This window comes from Hibiscus syriacus, unplaced genomic scaffold, assembly GCF_006381635.1.
Source record: "Hibiscus syriacus cultivar Baekdansim isolate YM2019G1 unplaced genomic scaffold, ASM638163v2 tig00112988_pilon, whole genome shotgun sequence".
Taxonomy (NCBI): Eukaryota; Viridiplantae; Streptophyta; class Magnoliopsida; order Malvales; family Malvaceae; genus Hibiscus; species Hibiscus syriacus.
This window is the reverse complement of record NW_024063432.1, coordinates 967,479-987,214: the sequence shown is the minus strand read 5'-3', so window position 1 is coordinate 987,214 and position 19,736 is coordinate 967,479. Positions and strand designations below refer to the sequence as shown.

Below are 19,736 nucleotides of genomic sequence, written 5' to 3'. Positions count from 1 at the left end.
TGTTGGAAAACAAGAGCCATTTTTGTAAAAATATTTTTTTTTCAAAATTAGATAATATATTTGAAATATAATATTTAGTTCTTTTTTAAAAAATTAATATTAAAAAATTGGAATTAACTTTTTTACATTTAATTCAAAAATGAATAGTTGAGTTGACAAATTTTAATATTCTCAAACCATATTTTGCTTTATGGAATGCACATGTAGAGTAAACCAAACTCTAATCTCTAGGCTAAAAATTATGTATTTCGTTTTCTGAAAGATAATGTTCAGAATAAATTTTCAAGAAAAAAACTATTCTGACTCACACCCGAAGTAAGCGTTAGAGTAGGAAGTCTTCTAGACATCAATATTTTATTGGAATTTTGAAACAGATAAAATAAAAATTTGAATAAGTAAACTTTGGTATGTACGACATCTCGTGTATTTTATATAGCTTTAATGATGATTGCTTAATGTTTTTCTTGAAATAAAAATAGATATCGTGTATACGCACATGCATTGCAAACATCCAAAGCGAATAAGTCAAAATGCTTAAAATGTTACCACATACGTTTTATTTCTTTTTCTATTAAAGTATATTTTTCTTAAAAAAACAAATCTAATATGCAATTTCTTATTAACTTAGAACTAAAATGAAATGGATGCATCCATATAAAGTGAAAAGAAACATGAGTTACAGCCACTTCGTTATTTTATTACAGGCCAACATTTAAACCGTAGGGGTAGGGTTTGCTGGTACGGGAGTAGAACATGCTACCGGATTCTGTTTGCCAGTAATTTTGGTGTAACATTTTTACATTCGGATTTGGCAGGTCCATTCGGTCCACTAAACGTAATGTCAATGTCGGCGAGTTCTACATTTTCGCATGGAAAAGTACCACTGCAAACGAGTTGACAACCTCCGGAAGCGCAGCCGTACCATGAATGTTCTTGAAGCTGATGTTGCTTAGTTTCACATTGATTCTTCCTGCAAGATCAATGTACTAGTTAGATGATTGATTAACTATTTTCATTGTATTGGGTTATGATAAGTATGTACATACGTTCATTTTGCATTTATTCCATGGGCAGTATTTCTGGTCAATTAGGACGGGGCAACTAACATTGTTCACGGTGATATCCTCAAAATGCATATCCGATGCAGTACCAGGAAATTGACTGCCAAGTCTTGATTCTAACACCATTCGAAGTATTAGTCAGGGTGCACTTGGATACTTTAATTCCTTCAACTGGTTCTTCATTTGCATAATTTCCAAGACTACCGATACTGATGCCGTGTCCGGGTCCACAAGTTACTCCTGTGATGTCCAGATTTTTGGAACCATCCCCAATTGAAATACAATCGTCGCCAGTTTTGATATTTGTGTTGATAATTTTAACCCGTCTGATCTCCCGATGTGAATCCCATCTGTGTTTGGGCTATCTTCAGGTGCAGATACAGTGACACTTTCGAAAGTAATGTTTTGCATCCCAAAACATTTGCGTGGAACTGTTTGCTATCTCTGATAGTTATATCTTGTATCATTGCATTGGTCAAATAATCAAACCTGATATTCTGTTTAATTTCGGAGTTAAAAGAGTCACGAGAAACAAATATGAGCATTAGTTATAACTATTAAAAATAATATCAAATTCTTGTGAAAGGTAAGAAACCTTACGATGGGGAGGTTACTACAGAAGTCGTGTTTTTCGCAACCTTCTCGCTTATAAGCAGCGGTCCCTTGTCCATCGAAAGCTCCTCCACCAAACAATTTAAAGTTCTCAACATGAAGAAAGCTAACCCATTTAGGCTCCTTGAAAGCTTTAGGATCAGCTGGTGCTTTTATATTGCCCTGAACTTGAAGCTCTATAGGAGCCTTGCAAGGACCTTCCAGGGTTGCTTGACTTAATAAATATGTACCTTTAGGAATCACAATTGTTGATGGAGTTGGCGAAGCACATGCTTCTTTCCAAGCATCCAACAATGGCTAAAACAAAATAGATTAATAAAGAAGTTATACATGTTTTTCACGTTAGAGTATTAAAGCGAGCTATAATTTCGCTTACCTTACTCAAATCCGTATTCAAGTCATCCTTTGCGCCAAACTTAGCTACGACATCAAGAGCACCTAGTTGAGCTTCCATGGTTGTAAAGAATAAATTTAATATAGACATTGTACAAACAACAATAAAATTTATTGCCATATCTTTATTTTATTTTCACTTGAAGGTAGAATGGTTTTCCTTTTCTTTACTTTCAAATATATAGAGATGGTTGGGAAAATTACAACCAACCAAAATTTTCAATCAAACCTTTTCTAATTTAAGTGTCGTGCGCAAATTTATGGGTAGAATTTACTTTCTATGATTACATTGTGTTTATTTTACACATCTGTCATTGCTGGATAAATTTTTGGCTAGTTTGTTTGCAAACTTTAATCATGTAAATTAAATTAAAGTGTTTTATCAATATAAATTAAAATTGTTTGTTTATAAAACTATTTTTAGTTTTGAAGTATATCTCGCACTCCTAAAGACTTCGAAACTTAATCATCTATAAAAGAAAGTGAAAATTAGTTCCTATAGGTGTTTGCTTTAAAATCTTCAATCCACTTAGTGATTGTGTTAAATCAAAATGCTAAACTTTGATTACATGGAATAGACATTACCACATGTATGGCGAAGTAAAGTTTAAAACGTCCAATTGCACACTCCAATTTGAAAAATTACCTAATTTCATAAAGTAAAATTAGAATGACTATATTTAAAATGCACGAAGAGTACAAGAACTTACAACATACTGTAACCTCTTCCATAATAAATATATACTAGATAATTATACATTTTTAAGGCGATAATGACATCAATGTGATGAGTGTTTTAATTTGTACATATTTTGTTGATAATTATTCCTCATTGTTTATTTTACGCTACTGATTTTGGTTGTTTTGATTCAATTTTTTGTGTGCGGGAGATTATTTTCTGGAAACAACATTAAAAGGGACGAGTTCTGCTTTTTTATTATTATTTTCTGGAAACATGGTTGGAAACATGACGTGATTACTTCTCACGAGATAGTTTCTAGAAACTCCAATCAGCAGCAAGAGCAATCTCTAGAAGGTCCAGTAAGCACTCTCTAGAAGGTGGACGGGCAGAGTTATCTTAGAAGTAGTTGTTTTAGGAAATTAAGTTTGAATTTGAAAACATTTTAGGATTTATCTTTAGGATATTTTATTTTGAATTTGCATGTGGTTTTTAGGAAATTTTGAGGCTATAAATATCCTTTAGGGTCAAGCTTGGACATGAACTTCTTCTCTTTTGGTTTTATAAAATTCTCTCGGGTTTTATTTTATTTTCTTCATCTTTATATTTTAGTTTTTACTTTCTTTTCAAAAAATTCCAAAGTAAGATTTTATCATACTTAGCTAAAATTTTAATTAGCCAAATGCTTAGCGATGACTCAATCCCGTTTGTGAGAATTAAAAAAAAACTTAACATCTTCGGATAACGTTCTCGGTTTTCTGAAATCTTGATTTGGTAATCGACCTTTCTTTAAATCTTTACACTTTTTTCAAAAAGTGCACGTTGGCTTGAATGCTTTTTGGATTTATAGTTTGGGAGGAAGAATCGGTTGGTCGTAATTCAACTTCCTAGGAACAAAATTAGCGGCGGTCTGCTAAGGCGAATCGAGATCGGATTGGACTCTTGTTGAGACATCATAATCGGAGCATGGGCTTTTCTAGAGCTTAAAGCTTCATTGTTACTAACAGCGATAGTCGTGGCTAGTTCAAGTAAGAACTAAATTCTGGAGATAGACTTGAGAATATTCGTTTTACCGGAGAGAAAAATAAGATACAAGTGTTGGGCCTTGTAGGATGCAACCGACGTGTATTCAGAGTAAATCTATTTCGATGATCAATTGGAATTGAGGCGACGCAAAGCCGAGGCTATTTTTACTCATTTGATTTCTTTAAGGGTTTACTATATTTCAGTTTTCTATCTTTCAATTCTTAAATTCTCTCGTTTCAATGATAAAACCCCCTTTTTTCTTTTCATTATTTTTCGTCTCAGAATCAAGACAATCCGAAGTCAGAGGCTGCAAAGTTCCTATGGATCGTCCCTTCTTCTCTTTACTACGCTTTATTTCATTTGTTTATTTTGAGAATAAGGAATTTTATTTGACAATTACGATGCTTGTCACAATGCTACAAATTTGTTAGAAAAGTTTTTATGAGGCATTTTTTCCACTTATTTTATGGTAAGATATTTCAAATACGACTTTCATAAACTAATAATATTTATAGGATATCCCAAAAAATTCAATATTAATTTATAAAATGAAGTGAAGAAATATATGCAAAATATAACTAATTTCTTTAGAAGTTAAAATGTTGGAAAACAAGAGCCATTTTTGTAAAAATATTTTTTTTTCAAAATTAGATAATATATTTGAAATATAATATTTAGTTCTTTTTTAAAAAATTAATATTAAAAAATTGGAATTAACTTTTTTACATTTAATTCAAAATGAATAGTTGAGTTGACAAATTTTAATATTCTCAAACCATATTTTGCTTTATTGGAATGCACATGTAGAGTAAACCAAACTCTAATCTCTAGGCTAAAAATTATGTATTTCGTTTTCTGAAAGATAATGTTCAGAATAAATTTTCAAGAAAAAACTATTCTGACTCACACCCGAAGTAAGCGTTAGAGTAGGAAGTCTTCTAGACATCAATATTTTATTGGAATTTTGAAACAGATAAAATAAAAATTTGAATAAGTAAACTTTGGTATGTACGACATCTCGTGTATTTTTATATAGCTTTAATGATGATTGCTTAATGTTTTTTCTTGAAATAAAAATAGATATCGTGTATACGCACATGCATTGCAAACATCCAAAGCGAATAAGTCAAAATGCTTAAAATGTTACCACATACGTTTATTTCTTTTTCTATTAAAGTATATTTTTCTTAAAAAAACAAATCTAATATGCAATTTCTTATTAACTTAGAACTAAAATGAAATGGATGCATCCATATAAAGTGAAAAGAAACATGAGTTACAGCCACTTCGTTATTTTATTACAGGCCAACATTTAAACCGTAGGGGTAGGGTTTGCTGGTACGGGAGTAGAACATGCTACCGGATTCTGTTTGCCAGTAATTTTGGTGTAACATTTTACATTCGGATTTGGCAGGTCCATTCGGTCCACTAAACGTAATGTCAATGTCGGCGAGTTCTACATTTTCGCATGGAAAAGTACCACTGCAAACGAGTTTGACAACCTCCGGAAGCGCAGCCGTACCATGAATGTTCTTGAAGCTGATGTTGCTTAGTTTCACATTGATTCTTCCTGCAAGATCAATGTACTAGTTAGATGATTGATTAACTATTTTCATTGTATTGGGTTATTGATAAGTATGTACATACGTTCATTTTGCATTTATTCCATGGGCAGTATTTCTGGTCAATTAGGACGGGGCAACTAACATTGTTCACGGTGATATCCTCAAAATGCATATCCGATGCAGTACCAGGAAATTGACCTGCCCAAGTCTTGATTCTAACACCATTCGAAGTATTAGTCAGGGTGCACTTGGATACTTTAATTCCTTCAACTGGTTCTTCATTTGATAATTTCCAAGACTACCGATACTGATGCCGTGTCCGGGTCCACAAGTTACTCCTGTGATGTCCAGATTTTGGAACCATCCCCAATTGAAATACAATCGTCGCCAGTTTGATATTTGTGTTGATAATTTTAACCCCGTCTGATCTCCCGATGTGAATCCCATCTGTGTTTGGGCTATCTTCAGGTGCAGATACAGTGACACTTTCGAAAGTAATGTTTTTGCATCCCAAAACATTTGCGTGGAACTGTTTGCTATCTCTGATAGTTATATCTTGTATCATTGCATTGGTCAAATAATCAAACCTGATATTCTGTTTAATTTCGGAGTTAAAAGAGTCACGAGAAACAAATATGAGCATTAGTTATAACTATTAAAAATAATATCAAATTCTTGTGAAAGGTAAGAAACCTTACGATGGGGAGGTTACTACAGAAGTCGTGTTTTTCGCAACCTTCTCGCTTATAAGCAGCGGTCCCTTGTCCATCGAAAGCTCCTCCACCAAACAATTTAAAGTTCTCAACATGAAGAAAGCTAACCCATTTAGGCTCCTTGAAAGCTTTAGGATCAGCTGGTGCTTTTATATTGCCCTGAACTTGAAGCTCTATAGGAGCCTTGCAAGGACCTTCCAGGGTTGCTTGACTTAATAAATATGTACCTTTAGGAATCACAATTGTTGATGGAGTTGGCGAAGCACATGCTTCTTTCCAAGCATCCAACAATGGCTAAAACAAAATAGATTAATAAAGAAGTTATACATGTTTTTCACCGTTAGAGTATTAAAGCGAGCTATAATTTCGCTTACCTTACTCAAATCCGTATTCAAGTCATCCTTTGCGCCAAACTTAGCTACGACATCAAGAGCACCTAGTTGAGCTTCCATGGTTGTAAAGAATAAATTTAATATTATAGACATTGTACAAACAACAATAAAATTTATTGCCATATCTTTTATTTTATTTTCACTTGAAGGTAGAATGGTTTTTCCTTTTCTTTACTTTCAAATATATAGAGATGGTTGGGAAAATTACAACCAACCAAAATTTTCAATCAAACCTTTTCTAATTTAAGTGTCGTGCGCAAATTATATGGGTAGAATTTACTTTCTATGATTACATTGTGTTTATTTTACACATCTGTCATTGCTGGATAAATTTTTGGCTAGTTTGTTTGCAAACTTTAATCATGTAAATTAAATTAAAGTGTTTTATCAATATAAATTAAAATTGTTTGTTTATAAAACTATTTTTTAGTTTTGAAGTATATCTCGCACTCCTAAAGACTTCGAAACTTAATCATCTATAAAAGAAAGTGAAAATTAGTTCCTATAGGTGTTTGCTTTAAAATCTTCAATCCACTTAGTGATTGTGTTAAATCAAAATGCTAAACTTTGATTACATGGAATAGACATTACCACATGTATGGCGAAGTAAAGTTTAAAACGTCCAATTGCACACTCCAATTTGAAAAATTACCTAATTTCATAAAAGTAAAATTAGAATGACTATATTTAAAATGCACGAAGAGTACAAGAACTTACAACATACTGTAACCTCTTCCATAATAAATATATACTAGATAATTATACATTTTTAAGGCGATAATGACATCAATGTGATGAGTGTTTTAATTTGTACATATTTTGTTGATAATTATTCCTCATTGTTTATTTTACGCTACTGATTTTGGTTGTTTTGATTCAATTTTTTGTGTGCGGGAGATTATTTTCTGGAAACAACATTAAAAGGGACGAGTTCTGCTTTTTTATTATTATTTTCTGGAAACATGGTTGGAAACATGACGTGATTACTTCTCACGAGATAGTTTCTAGAAACTCCAATCAGCAGCAAGAGCAATCTCTAGAAGGTCCAGTAAGCACTCTCTAGAAGGTGGACGGGCAGAGTTATCTTAGAAGTAGTTGTTTTAGGAAATTAAGTTTGAATTTGAAAACATTTTAGGATTTATCTTTAGGATATTTTTTTTGAATTTGCATGTGGTTTTTAGGAAATTTTGAGGCTATAAATATCCTTTAGGGTCAAGCTTGGACATGAACTTCTTTCTCTTTTGGTTTTATAAAATTCTCTCGGGTTTATTTTATTTTCTTCATCTTATTTTAGTTTTTACTTTCTTTTCAAAAAATTCCAAAGTAAGATTTTTATCATACTTAGCTAAAATTTTAATTAGCCAAATGCTTAGCGATGACTCAATCCCGTTTGTGAGAATTAAAAAAAAAACTTAACATCTTCGGATAACGTTCTCGGTTTTCTGAAATCTTGATTTGGTAATCGACCTTTTCTTTAAAATCTTTACACTTTTTTTCAAAAAGTGCACGTTGGCTTGAATGCTTTTTGGATTTATAGTTTGGGAGGAAGAATCGGTTGGTCGTAATTCAACTTCCTAGGAACAAAATTAGCGGCGGTCTGCTAAGGCGAATCGAGATCGGATTGGACTCTTGTTGAGACATCATAATCGGAGCATGGGCTTTTCTAGAGCTTAAAGCTTCATTGTTACTAACAGCGATAGTCGTGGCTAGTTCAAGTAAGAACTAAATTCTGGAGATAGACTTGAGAATATTCGTTTTACCGGAGAGAAAAATAAGATACAAGTGTTGGGCCTTGTAGGATGCAACCGACGTGTATTCAGAGTAAATCTATTTCGATGATCAATTGGAATTGAGGCGACGCAAAGCCCGAGGCTATTTTTACTCATTTGATTTCTTTAAGGGTTTACTATATTTCAGTTTTCTATCTTTCAATTCTTAAATTCTCTCGTTTCAATGATAAAACCCCCTTTTTTCTTTTCATTATTTTTCGTCTCAGAATCAAGACAATCCGAAGTCAGAGGCTGCAAAGTTCCTATGGATCGTCCCTTCTTCTCTTTACTACGCTTTATTTCATTTGTTTATTTGAGAATAAGGAATTTTATTTGACAATTACGATGCTTGTCACAATGCTACAAATTTGTTAGAAAAAGTTTTTATGAGGCCTTTTTTCCACTTATTTTATGGTAAGATATTTCAAATACGACTTTCATAAACTAATAATATTTATAGGATATCCCAAAAAATTCAATATTAATTTATAAAATGAAGTGAAGAAATATATGCAAAATATAACTAATTTCTTTAGAAGTTAAAATGTTGGAAAACAAGAGCCATTTTTGTAAAAATATTTTTTTTTCAAAATTAGATAATATATTTGAAATATAATATTTAGTTCTTTTTTAAAAAATTAATATTAAAAAATTGGAATTAACTTTTTTACATTTAATTCAAAAATGAATAGTTGAGTTGACAAATTTTAATATTCTCAAACCATATTTTGCTTTATTGGAATGCACATGTAGAGTAAACCAAACTCTAATCTCTAGGCTAAAAATTATGTATTTCGTTTTCTGAAAGATAATGTTCAGAATAAATTTTCAAGAAAAAAACTATTCTGACTCACACCCGAAGTAAGCGTTAGAGTAGGAAGTCTTCTAGACATCAATATTTTATTGGAATTTTGAAACAGATAAAATAAAAATTTTGAATAAGTAAACTTTGGTATGTACGACATCTCGTGTATTTTTATATAGCTTTAATGATGATTGCTTAATGTTTTTTCTTGAAATAAAAATAGATATCGTGTATACGCACATGCATTGCAAACATCCAAAGCGAATAAGTCAAAATGCTTAAAATGTTACCACATACGTTTTATTTCTTTTTCTATTAAAGTATATTTTTCTTAAAAAAACAAATCTAATATGCAATTTCTTATTAACTTAGAACTAAAATGAAATGGATGCATCCATATAAAGTGAAAAGAAACATGAGTTACAGCCACTTCGTTATTTTATTACAGGCCAACATTTAAACCGTAGGGGTAGGGTTTGCTGGTACGGGAGTAGAACATGCTACCGGATTCTGTTTGCCAGTAATTTTTGGTGTAACATTTTTACATTCGGATTTGGCAGGTCCATTCGGTCCACTAAACGTAATGTCAATGTCGGCGAGTTCTACATTTTCGCATGGAAAAGTACCACTGCAAACGAGTTTGACAACCTCCGGAAGCGCAGCCGTACCATGAATGTTCTGGAAGCTGATGTTGCTTAGTTTCACATTCGATTCTTCCTGCAAGATCAATGTACTAGTTAGATGATTGATTAACTATTTTCATTGTATTGGGTTATTGATAAGTATGTACATACGTTCATTTTGCATTTATTCCATGGGCAGTATTTCTGGTCAATTAGGACGGGGCAACTAACATTGTTCACGGTGATATCCTCAAAATGCATATCCGATGCAGTACCAGGAAATTGACCTGCCCAAGTCTTGATTCTAACACCATTCGAAGTATTAGTCAGGGTGCACTTGGATACTTTAATTCCTTCAACTGGTTCTTCATTTGCATAATTTCCAAGACTACCGATACTGATGCCGTGTCCGGGTCCACAAGTTACTCCTGTGATGTCCAGATTTTTGGAACCATCCCCAATTGAAATACAATCGTCGCCAGTTTTGATATTTGTGTTGATAATTTTAACCCCGTCTGATCTCCCGATGTGAATCCCATCTGTGTTTGGGCTATCTTCAGGTGCAGATACAGTGACACTTTCGAAAGTAATGTTTTTGCATCCCAAAACATTTGCGTGGAACTGTTTGCTATCTCTGATAGTTATATCTTGTATCATTGCATTGGTCAAATAATCAAACCTGATATTCTGTTTAATTTCGGAGTTAAAAGAGTCACGAGAAACAAATATGAGCATTAGTTATAACTATTAAAAATAATATCAAATTCTTGTGAAAGGTAAGAAACCTTACGATGGGGAGGTTACTACAGAAGTCGTGTTTTTCGCAACCTTCTCGCTTATAAGCAGCGGTCCCTTGTCCATCGAAAGCTCCTCCACCAAACAATTTAAAGTTCTCAACATGAAGAAAGCTAACCCATTTAGGCTCCTTGAAAGCTTTAGGATCAGCTGGTGCTTTTATATTGCCCTGAACTTGAAGCTCTATAGGAGCCTTGCAAGGACCTTCCAGGGTTGCTTGACTTAATAAATATGTACCTTTAGGAATCACAATTGTTGATGGAGTTGGCGAAGCACATGCTTCTTTCCAAGCATCCAACAATGGCTAAAACAAAATAGATTAATAAAGAAGTTATACATGTTTTTCACCGTTAGAGTATTAAAGCGAGCTATAATTTCGCTTACCTTACTCAAATCCGTATTCAAGTCATCCTTTGCGCCAAACTTAGCTACGACATCAAGAGCACCTAGTTGAGCTTCCATGGTTGTAAAGAATAAATTTAATATTATAGACATTGTACAAACAACAATAAAATTTATTGCCATATCTTTTATTTTATTTTCACTTGAAGGTAGAATGGTTTTCCTTTTCTTTACTTTCAAATATATAGAGATGGTTGGGAAAATTACAACCAACCAAAATTTTCAATCAAACCTTTTCTAATTTAAGTGTCGTGCGCAAATTATATGGGTAGAATTACTTTCTATGATTACATTGTGTTTATTTTACACATCTGTCATTGCTGGATAAATTTTTGGCTAGTTTGTTTGCAAACTTTAATCATGTAAATTAAATTAAAGTGTTTTATCAATATAAATTAAAATTGTTGTTTATAAAACTATTTTTTAGTTTTGAAGTATATCTCGCACTCCTAAAGACTTCGAAACTTAATCATCTATAAAAGAAAGTGAAAATTAGTTCCTATAGGTGTTTGCTTTAAAATCTTCAATCCACTTAGTGATTGTGTTAAATCAAAATGCTAAACTTTGATTACATGGAATAGACATTACCACATGTATGGCGAAGTAAAGTTTAAAACGTCCAATTGCACACTCCAATTTGAAAAATTACCTAATTTCATAAAAGTAAAATTAGAATGACTATATTTAAAATGCACGAAGAGTACAAGAACTTACAACATACTGTAACCTCTTCCATAATAAATATATACTAGATAATTATACATTTTTAAGGCGATAATGACATCAATGTGATGAGTGTTTTAATTTGTACATATTTTGTTGATAATTATTCCTCATTGTTTATTTTACGCTACTGATTTTGGTTGTTTTTGATTCAATTTTTTGTGTGCGGGAGATTATTTTCTGGAAACAACATTAAAAGGGACGAGTTCTGCTTTTTTATTATTATTTTCTGGAAACATGGTTGGAAACATGACGTGATTACTTCTCACGAGATAGTTTCTAGAAACTCCAATCAGCAGCAAGAGCAATCTCTAGAAGGTCCAGTAAGCACTCTCTAGAAGGTGGACGGGCAGAGTTATCTTAGAAGTAGTTGTTTTAGGAAATTAAGTTTGAATTTGAAAACATTTTAGGATTTATCTTTAGGATATTTTTATTTTGAATTTGCATGTGGTTTTTAGGAAATTTTGAGGCTATAAATATCCTTTAGGGTCAAGCTTGGACATGAACTTCTTTCTCTTTTGGTTTTATAAAATTCTCTCGGGTTTTATTTTATTTTCTTCATCTTTATATTTTAGTTTTTACTTTCTTTTCAAAAAATTCCAAAGTAAGATTTTTATCATACTTAGCTAAAATTTTAATTAGCCAAATGCTTAGCGATGACTCAATCCCGTTTGTGAGAATTAAAAAAAAACTTAACATCTTCGGATAACGTTCTCGGTTTTCTGAAATCTTGATTTGGTAATCGACCTTTTCTTTAAAATCTTTACACTTTTTTTCAAAAAGTGCACGTTGGCTTGAATGCTTTTTGGATTTATAGTTTGGGAGGAAGAATCGGTTGGTCGTAATTCAACTTCCTAGGAACAAAATTAGCGGCGGTCTGCTAAGGCGAATCGAGATCGGATTGGACTCTTGTTGAGACATCATAATCGGAGCATGGGCTTTTCTAGAGCTTAAAGCTTCATTGTTACTAACAGCGATAGTCGTGGCTAGTTCAAGTAAGAACTAAATTCTGGAGATAGACTTGAGAATATTCGTTTTACCGGAGAGAAAAATAAGATACAAGTGTTGGGCCTTGTAGGATGCAACCGACGTGTATTCAGAGTAAATCTATTTCGATGATCAATTGGAATTGAGGCGACGCAAAGCCCGAGGCTATTTTTACTCATTTGATTTCTTTAAGGGTTTACTATATTTCAGTTTTCTATCTTTCAATTCTTAAATTCTCTCGTTTCAATGATAAAACCCCCTTTTTTTCTTTTCATTATTTTTCGTCTCAGAATCAAGACAATCCGAAGTCAGAGGCTGCAAAGTTCCTATGGATCGTCCCTTCTTCTCTTTACTACGCTTTATTTCATTTGTTTATTTTGAGAATAAGGAATTTTATTTGACAATTACGATGCTTGTCACAATGCTACAAATTTGTTAGAAAAAGTTTTTATGAGGCCTTTTTTCCACTTATTTTATGGTAAGATATTTCAAATACGACTTTCATAAACTAATAATATTTATAGGATATCCCAAAAAATTCAATATTAATTTATAAAATGAAGTGAAGAAATATATGCAAAATATAACTAATTTCTTTAGAAGTTAAAATGTTGGAAAACAAGAGCCATTTTTGTAAAAATATTTTTTTTTCAAAATTAGATAATATATTTGAAATATATATTTAGTTCTTTTTTAAAAAATTAATATTAAAAAATTGGAATTAACTTTTTTACATTTAATTCAAAAATGAATAGTTGAGTTGACAAATTTTAATATTCTCAAACCATATTTTGCTTTATTGGAATGCACATGTAGAGTAAACCAAACTCTAATCTCTAGGCTAAAAATTATGTATTTCGTTTTCTGAAAGATAATGTTCAGAATAAATTTTCAAGAAAAAAACTATTCTGACTCACACCCGAAGTAAGCGTTAGAGTAGGAAGTCTTCTAGACATCAATATTTTATTGGAATTTTGAAACAGATAAAATAAAAATTTTGAATAAGTAAACTTTGGTATGTACGACATCTCGTGTATTTTTATATAGCTTTAATGATGATGCTTAATGTTTTTCTTGAAATAAAAATAGATATCGTGTATACGCACATGCATTGCAAACATCCAAAGCGAATAAGTCAAAATGCTTAAAATGTTACCACATACGTTTTATTTCTTTTTCTATTAAAGTATATTTTCTTAAAAAAACAAATCTAATATGCAATTTCTTATTAACTTAGAACTAAAATGAAATGGATGCATCCATATAAAGTGAAAAGAAACATGAGTTACAGCCACTTCGTTATTTTATTACAGGCCAACATTTAAACCGTAGGGGTAGGGTTTGCTGGTACGGGAGTAGAACATGCTACCGGATTCTGTTTGCCAGTAATTTTTGGTGTAACATTTTTACATTCGGATTTGGCAGGTCCATTCGGTCCACTAAACGTAATGTCAATGTCGGCGAGTTCTACATTTTCGCATGGAAAAGTACCACTGCAAACGAGTTTGACAACCTCCGGAAGCGCAGCCGTACCATGAATGTTCTTGAAGCTGATGTTGCTTAGTTTCACATTTGATTCTTCCTGCAAGATCAATGTACTAGTTAGATGATTGATTAACTATTTTCATTGTATTGGGTTATTGATAAGTATGTACATACGTTCATTTTGCATTTATTCCATGGGCAGTATTTCTGGTCAATTAGGACGGGGCAACTAACATTGTTCACGGTGATATCCTCAAAATGCATATCCGATGCAGTACCAGGAAATTGACCTGCCCAAGTCTTGATTCTAACACCATTCGAAGTATTAGTCAGGGTGCACTTGGATACTTTAATTCCTTCAACTGGTTCTTCATTTGCATAATTTCCAAGACTACCGATACTGATGCCGTGTCCGGGTCCACAAGTTACTCCTGTGATGTCCAGATTTTTGGAACCATCCCCAATTGAAATACAATCGTCGCCAGTTTTGATATTTGTGTTGATAATTTAACCCCATCTGATCTCCCGATGTGAATCCCATCTGTGTTTGGGCTATCTTCAGGTGCAGATACAGTGACACTTTCGAAAGTAATGTTTTTGCATCCCAAAACATTTGCGTGGAACTGTTTGCTATCTCTGATAGTTATATCTTGTATCATTGCATTGGTCAAATAATCAAACCTGATATTCTGTTTAATTTCGGAGTTAAAAGAGTCACGAGAAACAAATATGAGCATTAGTTATAACTATTAAAAATAATATCAAATTCTTGTGAAAGGTAAGAAACCTTACGATGGGGAGGTTACTACAGAAGTCGTGTTTTTCGCAACCTTCTCGCTTATAAGCAGCGGTCCCTTGTCCATCGAAAGCTCCTCCACCAAACAATTTAAAGTTCTCAACATGAAGAAAGCTAACCCATTTAGGCTCCTTGAAAGCTTTAGGATCAGCTGGTGCTTTTATATTGCCCTGAACTTGAAGCTCTATAGGAGCCTTGCAAGGACCTTCCAGGGTTGCTTGACTTAATAAATATGTACCTTTAGGAATCACAATTGTTGATGGAGTTGGCGAAGCACATGCTTCTTTCCAAGCATCCAACAATGGCTAAAACAAAATAGATTAATAAAGAAGTTATACATGTTTTTCACCGTTAGAGTATTAAAGCGAGCTATAATTTCGCTTACCTTACTCAAATCCGTATTCAAGTCATCCTTTGCGCCAAACTTAGCTACGACATCAAGAGCACCTAGTTGAGCTTCCATGGTTGTAAAGAATAAATTTAATATTATAGACATTGTACAAACAACAATAAAATTTATTGCCATATCTTTTATTTTATTTTCACTTGAAGGTAGAATGGTTTTCCTTTTGTTTACTTTCAAATATATAGAGATGGTTGGGAAAATTACAACCAACCAAAATTTTCAATCAAACCTTTTCTAATTTAAGTGTCGTGCGCAAATTTATGGGTAGAATTTACTTTCTATGATTACATTGTGTTTATTTTACACATCTGTCATTGCTGGATAAATTTTTGGCTAGTTTGTTTGCAAACTTTAATCATGTAAATTAAATTAAAGTGTTTTATCAATATAAATTAAAATTGTTTGTTTATAAAACTATTTTTTAGTTTTGAAGTATATCTCGCACTCCTAAAGACTTCGAAACTTAATCATCTATAAAAGAAAGTGAAAATTAGTTCCTATAGGTGTTTGCTTTAAAATCTTCAATCCACTTAGTGATTGTGTTAAATCAAAATGCTAAACTTTGATTACATGGAATAGACATTACCACATGTATGGCGAAGTAAAGTTTAAAACGTCCAATTGCACACTCCAATTTGAAAAATTACCTAATTTCATAAAAGTAAAATTAGAATGACTATATTTAAAATGCACGAAGAGTACAAGAACTTACAACATACTGTAACCTCTTCCATAATAAATATATACTAGATAATTATACATTTTTAAGGCGATAATGACATCAATGTGATGAGTGTTTTAATTTGTACATATTTTGTTGATAATTATTCCTCATTGTTTATTTTACGCTACTGATTTTGGTTGTTTTGATTCAATTTTTTGTGTGCGGGAGATTATTTTCTGGAAACAACATTAAAAGGGACGAGTTCTGCTTTTTTATTATTATTTTCTGGAAACATGGTTGGAAACATGACGTGATTACTTCTCACGAGATAGTTTCTAGAAACTCCAATCAGCAGCAAGAGCAATCTCTAGAAGGTCCAGTAAGCACTCTCTAGAAGGTGGACGGGCAGAGTTATCTTAGAAGTAGTTGTTTTAGGAAATTAAGTTTGAATTTGAAAACATTTTAGGATTTATCTTTAGGATATTTTTATTTTGAATTTGCATGTGGTTTTTAGGAAATTTTGAGGCTATAAATATCCTTTAGGGTCAAGCTTGGACATGAACTTCTTTCTCTTTTGGTTTTATAAAATTCTCTCGGGTTTTATTTTATTTTCTTCATCTTTATATTTTAGTTTTTACTTTCTTTTCAAAAAATTCCAAAGTAAGATTTTTATCATACTTAGCTAAAATTTTAATTAGCCAAATGCTTAGCGATGACTCAATCCCGTTTGTGAGAATTAAAAAAAAAAACTTAACATCTTCGGATAACGTTCTCGGTTTTCTGAAATCTTGATTTGGTAATCGACCTTTTCTTTAAAATCTTTACACTTTTTTTCAAAAAGTGCACGTTGGCTTGAATGCTTTTTGGATTTATAGTTTGGGAGGAAGAATCGGTTGGTCGTAATTCAACTTCCTAGGAACAAAATTAGCGGCGGTCTGCTAAGGCGAATCGAGATCGGATTGGACTCTTGTTGAGACATCATAATCGGAGCATGGGCTTTTCTAGAGCTTAAAGCTTCATTGTTACTAACAGCGATAGTCGTGGCTAGTTCAAGTAAGAACTAAATTCTGGAGATAGACTTGAGAATATTCGTTTTACCGGAGAGAAAAATAAGATACAAGTGTTGGGCCTTGTAGGATGCAACCGACGTGTATTCAGAGTAAATCTATTTCGATGATCAATTGGAATTGAGGCGACGCAAAGCCCGAGGCTATTTTTACTCATTTGATTTCTTTAAGGGTTTACTATATTTCAGTTTTCTATCTTTCAATTCTTAAATTCTCTCGTTTCAATGATAAAACCCCCTTTTTTTCTTTTCATTATTTTTCGTCTCAGAATCAAGACAATCCGAAGTCAGAGGCTGCAAAGTTCCTATGGATCGTCCCTTCTTCTCTTTACTACGCTTTATTTCATTTGTTTATTTTGAGAATAAGGAATTTTATTTGACAATTACGATGCTTGTCACAATGCTACAAATTTGTTAGAAAAAGTTTTTATGAGGCCTTTTTTCCACTTATTTTATGGTAAGATATTTCAAATACGACTTTCATAAACTAATAATATTTATAGGATATCCCAAAAAATTCAATATTAATTTATAAAATGAAGTGAAGAAATATGCAAAATATAACTAATTTCTTTAGAAGTTAAAATGTTGGAAAACAAGAGCCATTTTTGTAAAAATATTTTTTTTTCAAAATTAGATAATATATTTGAAATATAATATTTAGTTCTTTTTTAAAAAATTAATATTAAAAAATTGGAATTAACTTTTTTACATTTAATTCAAAAATGAATAGTTGAGTTGACAAATTTTAATATTCTCAAACCATATTTTGCTTTATTGGAATGCACATGTAGAGTAAACCAAACTCTAATCTCTAGGCTAAAATTATGTATTTCGTTTTCTGAAAGATAATGTTCAGAATAAATTTTCAAGAAAAAAACTATTCTGACTCACACCCGAAGTAAGCGTTAGAGTAGGAAGTCTTCTAGACATCAATATTTTATTGGAATTTTGAAACAGATAAAATAAAAATTTTGAATAAGTAAACTTTGGTATGTACGACATCTCGTGTATTTTTATATAGCTTTAATGATGATTGCTTAATGTTTTTCTTGAAATAAAAATAGATATCGTGTATACGCACATGCATTGCAAACATCCAAAGCGAATAAGTCAAAATGCTTAAAATGTTACCACATACGTTTTATTTCTTTTCTATTAAAGTATATTTTTCTTAAAAAAAACAAATCTAATATGCAATTTCTTATTAACTTAGAACTAAAATGAAATGGATGCATCCATATAAAGTGAAAGAAACATGAGTTACAGCCACTTCGTTATTTTATTACAGGCCAACATTTAAACCGTAGGGGTAGGGTTTGCTGGTACGGGAGTAGAACATGCTACCGGATTCTGTTTGCCAGTAATTTTTGGTGTAACATTTTTACATTCGGATTTGGCAGGTCCATTCGGTCCACTAAACGTAATGTCAATGTCGGCGAGTTCTACATTTTCGCATGGAAAAGTACCACTGCAAACGAGTTTGACAACCTCCAGAAGCGCAGCCGTACCATGAATGTTCTTGAAGCTGATGTTGCTTAGTTTCACATTTGATTCTTCCTGCAAGATCAATGTACTAGTTAGATGATTGATTAACTATTTTCATTGTATTGGGTTATTGATAAGTATGTACATACGTTCATTTTGCATTTATTCCATGGGCAGTATTTCTGGTCAATTAGGACGGGGCAACTAACATTGTTCACGGTGATATCCTCAAAATGCATATCCGATGCAGTACCAGGAAATTGACCTGCCCAAGTCTTGATTCTAACACCATTCGAAGTATTAGTCAGGGTGCACTTGGATACTTTAATTCCTTCAACTGGTTCTTCATTTGCATAATTTCCAAGACTACCGATACTGATGCCGTGTCCGGGTCCACAAGTTACTCCTGTGATGTCCAGATTTTTGGAACCATCCCCAATTGAAATACAATCGTCGCCAGTTTTGATATTTGTGTTGATAATTTTAACCCCGTCTGATCTCCCGATGTGAATCCCATCTGTGTTTGGGCTATCTTCAGGTGCAGATACAGTGACACTTTCGAAAGTAATGTTTTTGCATCCCAAAACATTTGCGTGGAACTGTTTGCTATCTCTGATAGTTATATCTTGTATCATTGCATTGGTCAAATAATCAAACCTGATATTCTGTTTAATTTCGGAGTTAAAAGAGTCACGAGAAACAAATATGAGCATTAGTTATAACTATTAAAAATAATATCAAATTCTTGTGAAAGGTAAGAAACCTTACGATGGGGAGGTTACTACAGAAGTCGTGTTTTTCGCAACCTTCTCGCTTATAAGCAGCGGTCCCTTGTCCATCGAAAGCTCCTCCACCAAACAATTTAAAGTTCTCAACATGAAGAAAGCTAACCCATTTAGGCTCCTTGAAAGCTTTAGGATCAGCTGGTGCTTTTATATTGCCCTGAACTTGAAGCTCTATAGGAGCCTTGCAAGGACCTTCCAGGGTTGCTTGACTTAATAAATATGTACCTTTAGGAATCACAATTGTTGATGGAGTTGGCGAAGCACATGCTTCTTTCCAAGCATCCAACAATGGCTAAAACAAAATAGATTAATAAAGAAGTTATACATGTTTTTCACCGTTAGAGTATTAAAGCGAGCTATAATTTCGCTTACCTTACTCAAATCCGTATTCAAGTCATCCTTTGCGCCAAACTTAGCTACGACATCAAGAGCACCTAGTTGAGCTTCCATGGTTGTAAAGAATAAATTTAATATTATAGACATTGTACAAACAACATTAAA

The 19,736-nt window shown here is 32.5% G+C and overlaps 2 protein-coding genes and 3 pseudogenes across 2 annotated transcripts; all 5 read right to left on the bottom strand.

Moving 5' to 3' along the window:
• Positions 1 to 1,010: 1,010 nt before the first annotated feature.
• LOC120185048 lies at positions 1,011 to 2,137 on the bottom strand (annotated as a pseudogene).
• A 3,137-nt stretch (positions 2,138 to 5,274) lies between these two features.
• LOC120184997 lies at positions 5,275 to 6,576 on the bottom strand (annotated as a pseudogene).
• Positions 6,577 to 9,456: 2,880 nt separating this feature from the next.
• Positions 9,457 to 10,971, bottom strand: LOC120185046 (polygalacturonase-like). The gene is made up of 4 exons (XM_039189377.1): positions 10,818 to 10,971; positions 10,429 to 10,737; positions 9,810 to 10,325; positions 9,457 to 9,732 (listed from the first exon to the last, which is right to left on the bottom strand). Exons 1-4 carry the CDS (start codon positions 10,956 to 10,958, stop codon positions 9,472 to 9,474), a joined length of 1,227 nt encoding a protein of 408 aa, XP_039045308.1. The 5' UTR covers positions 10,959 to 10,971; the 3' UTR covers positions 9,457 to 9,471.
• A 2,880-nt stretch (positions 10,972 to 13,851) lies between these two features.
• LOC120185034 lies at positions 13,852 to 15,352 on the bottom strand (annotated as a pseudogene).
• A 2,884-nt stretch (positions 15,353 to 18,236) lies between these two features.
• On the bottom strand, positions 18,237 to 19,736 carry LOC120185086 (polygalacturonase-like; the record flags this gene model as incomplete). The annotated part of the gene is made up of 4 exons (XM_039189401.1): positions 18,237 to 18,522; positions 18,600 to 19,115; positions 19,219 to 19,527; positions 19,608 to 19,736. Coding segments are annotated over 4 exons (1,215 nt in total), but the record flags the coding sequence as incomplete, so codon positions are not given.

Bases quoted from the DNA above. Each gene is read 5' to 3' on its own strand.
- LOC120185046 (XM_039189377.1), bottom strand. From the start codon at position 10,958: ATGGCAATAAATTTTATTGTTGTTTGTACAATGTCTATAATATTAAAT. The intron at 10,738-10,817 runs GTAAGCGAAATT...ATTTTGTTTTAG, and splicing joins TGAATACGGATTTGAGTAAG to CCATTGTTGGATGCTTGGAA. The intron at 10,326-10,428 runs GTAAGGTTTCTT...GAAATTAAACAG, and splicing joins TCTGTAGTAACCTCCCCATC to AATATCAGGTTTGATTATTT.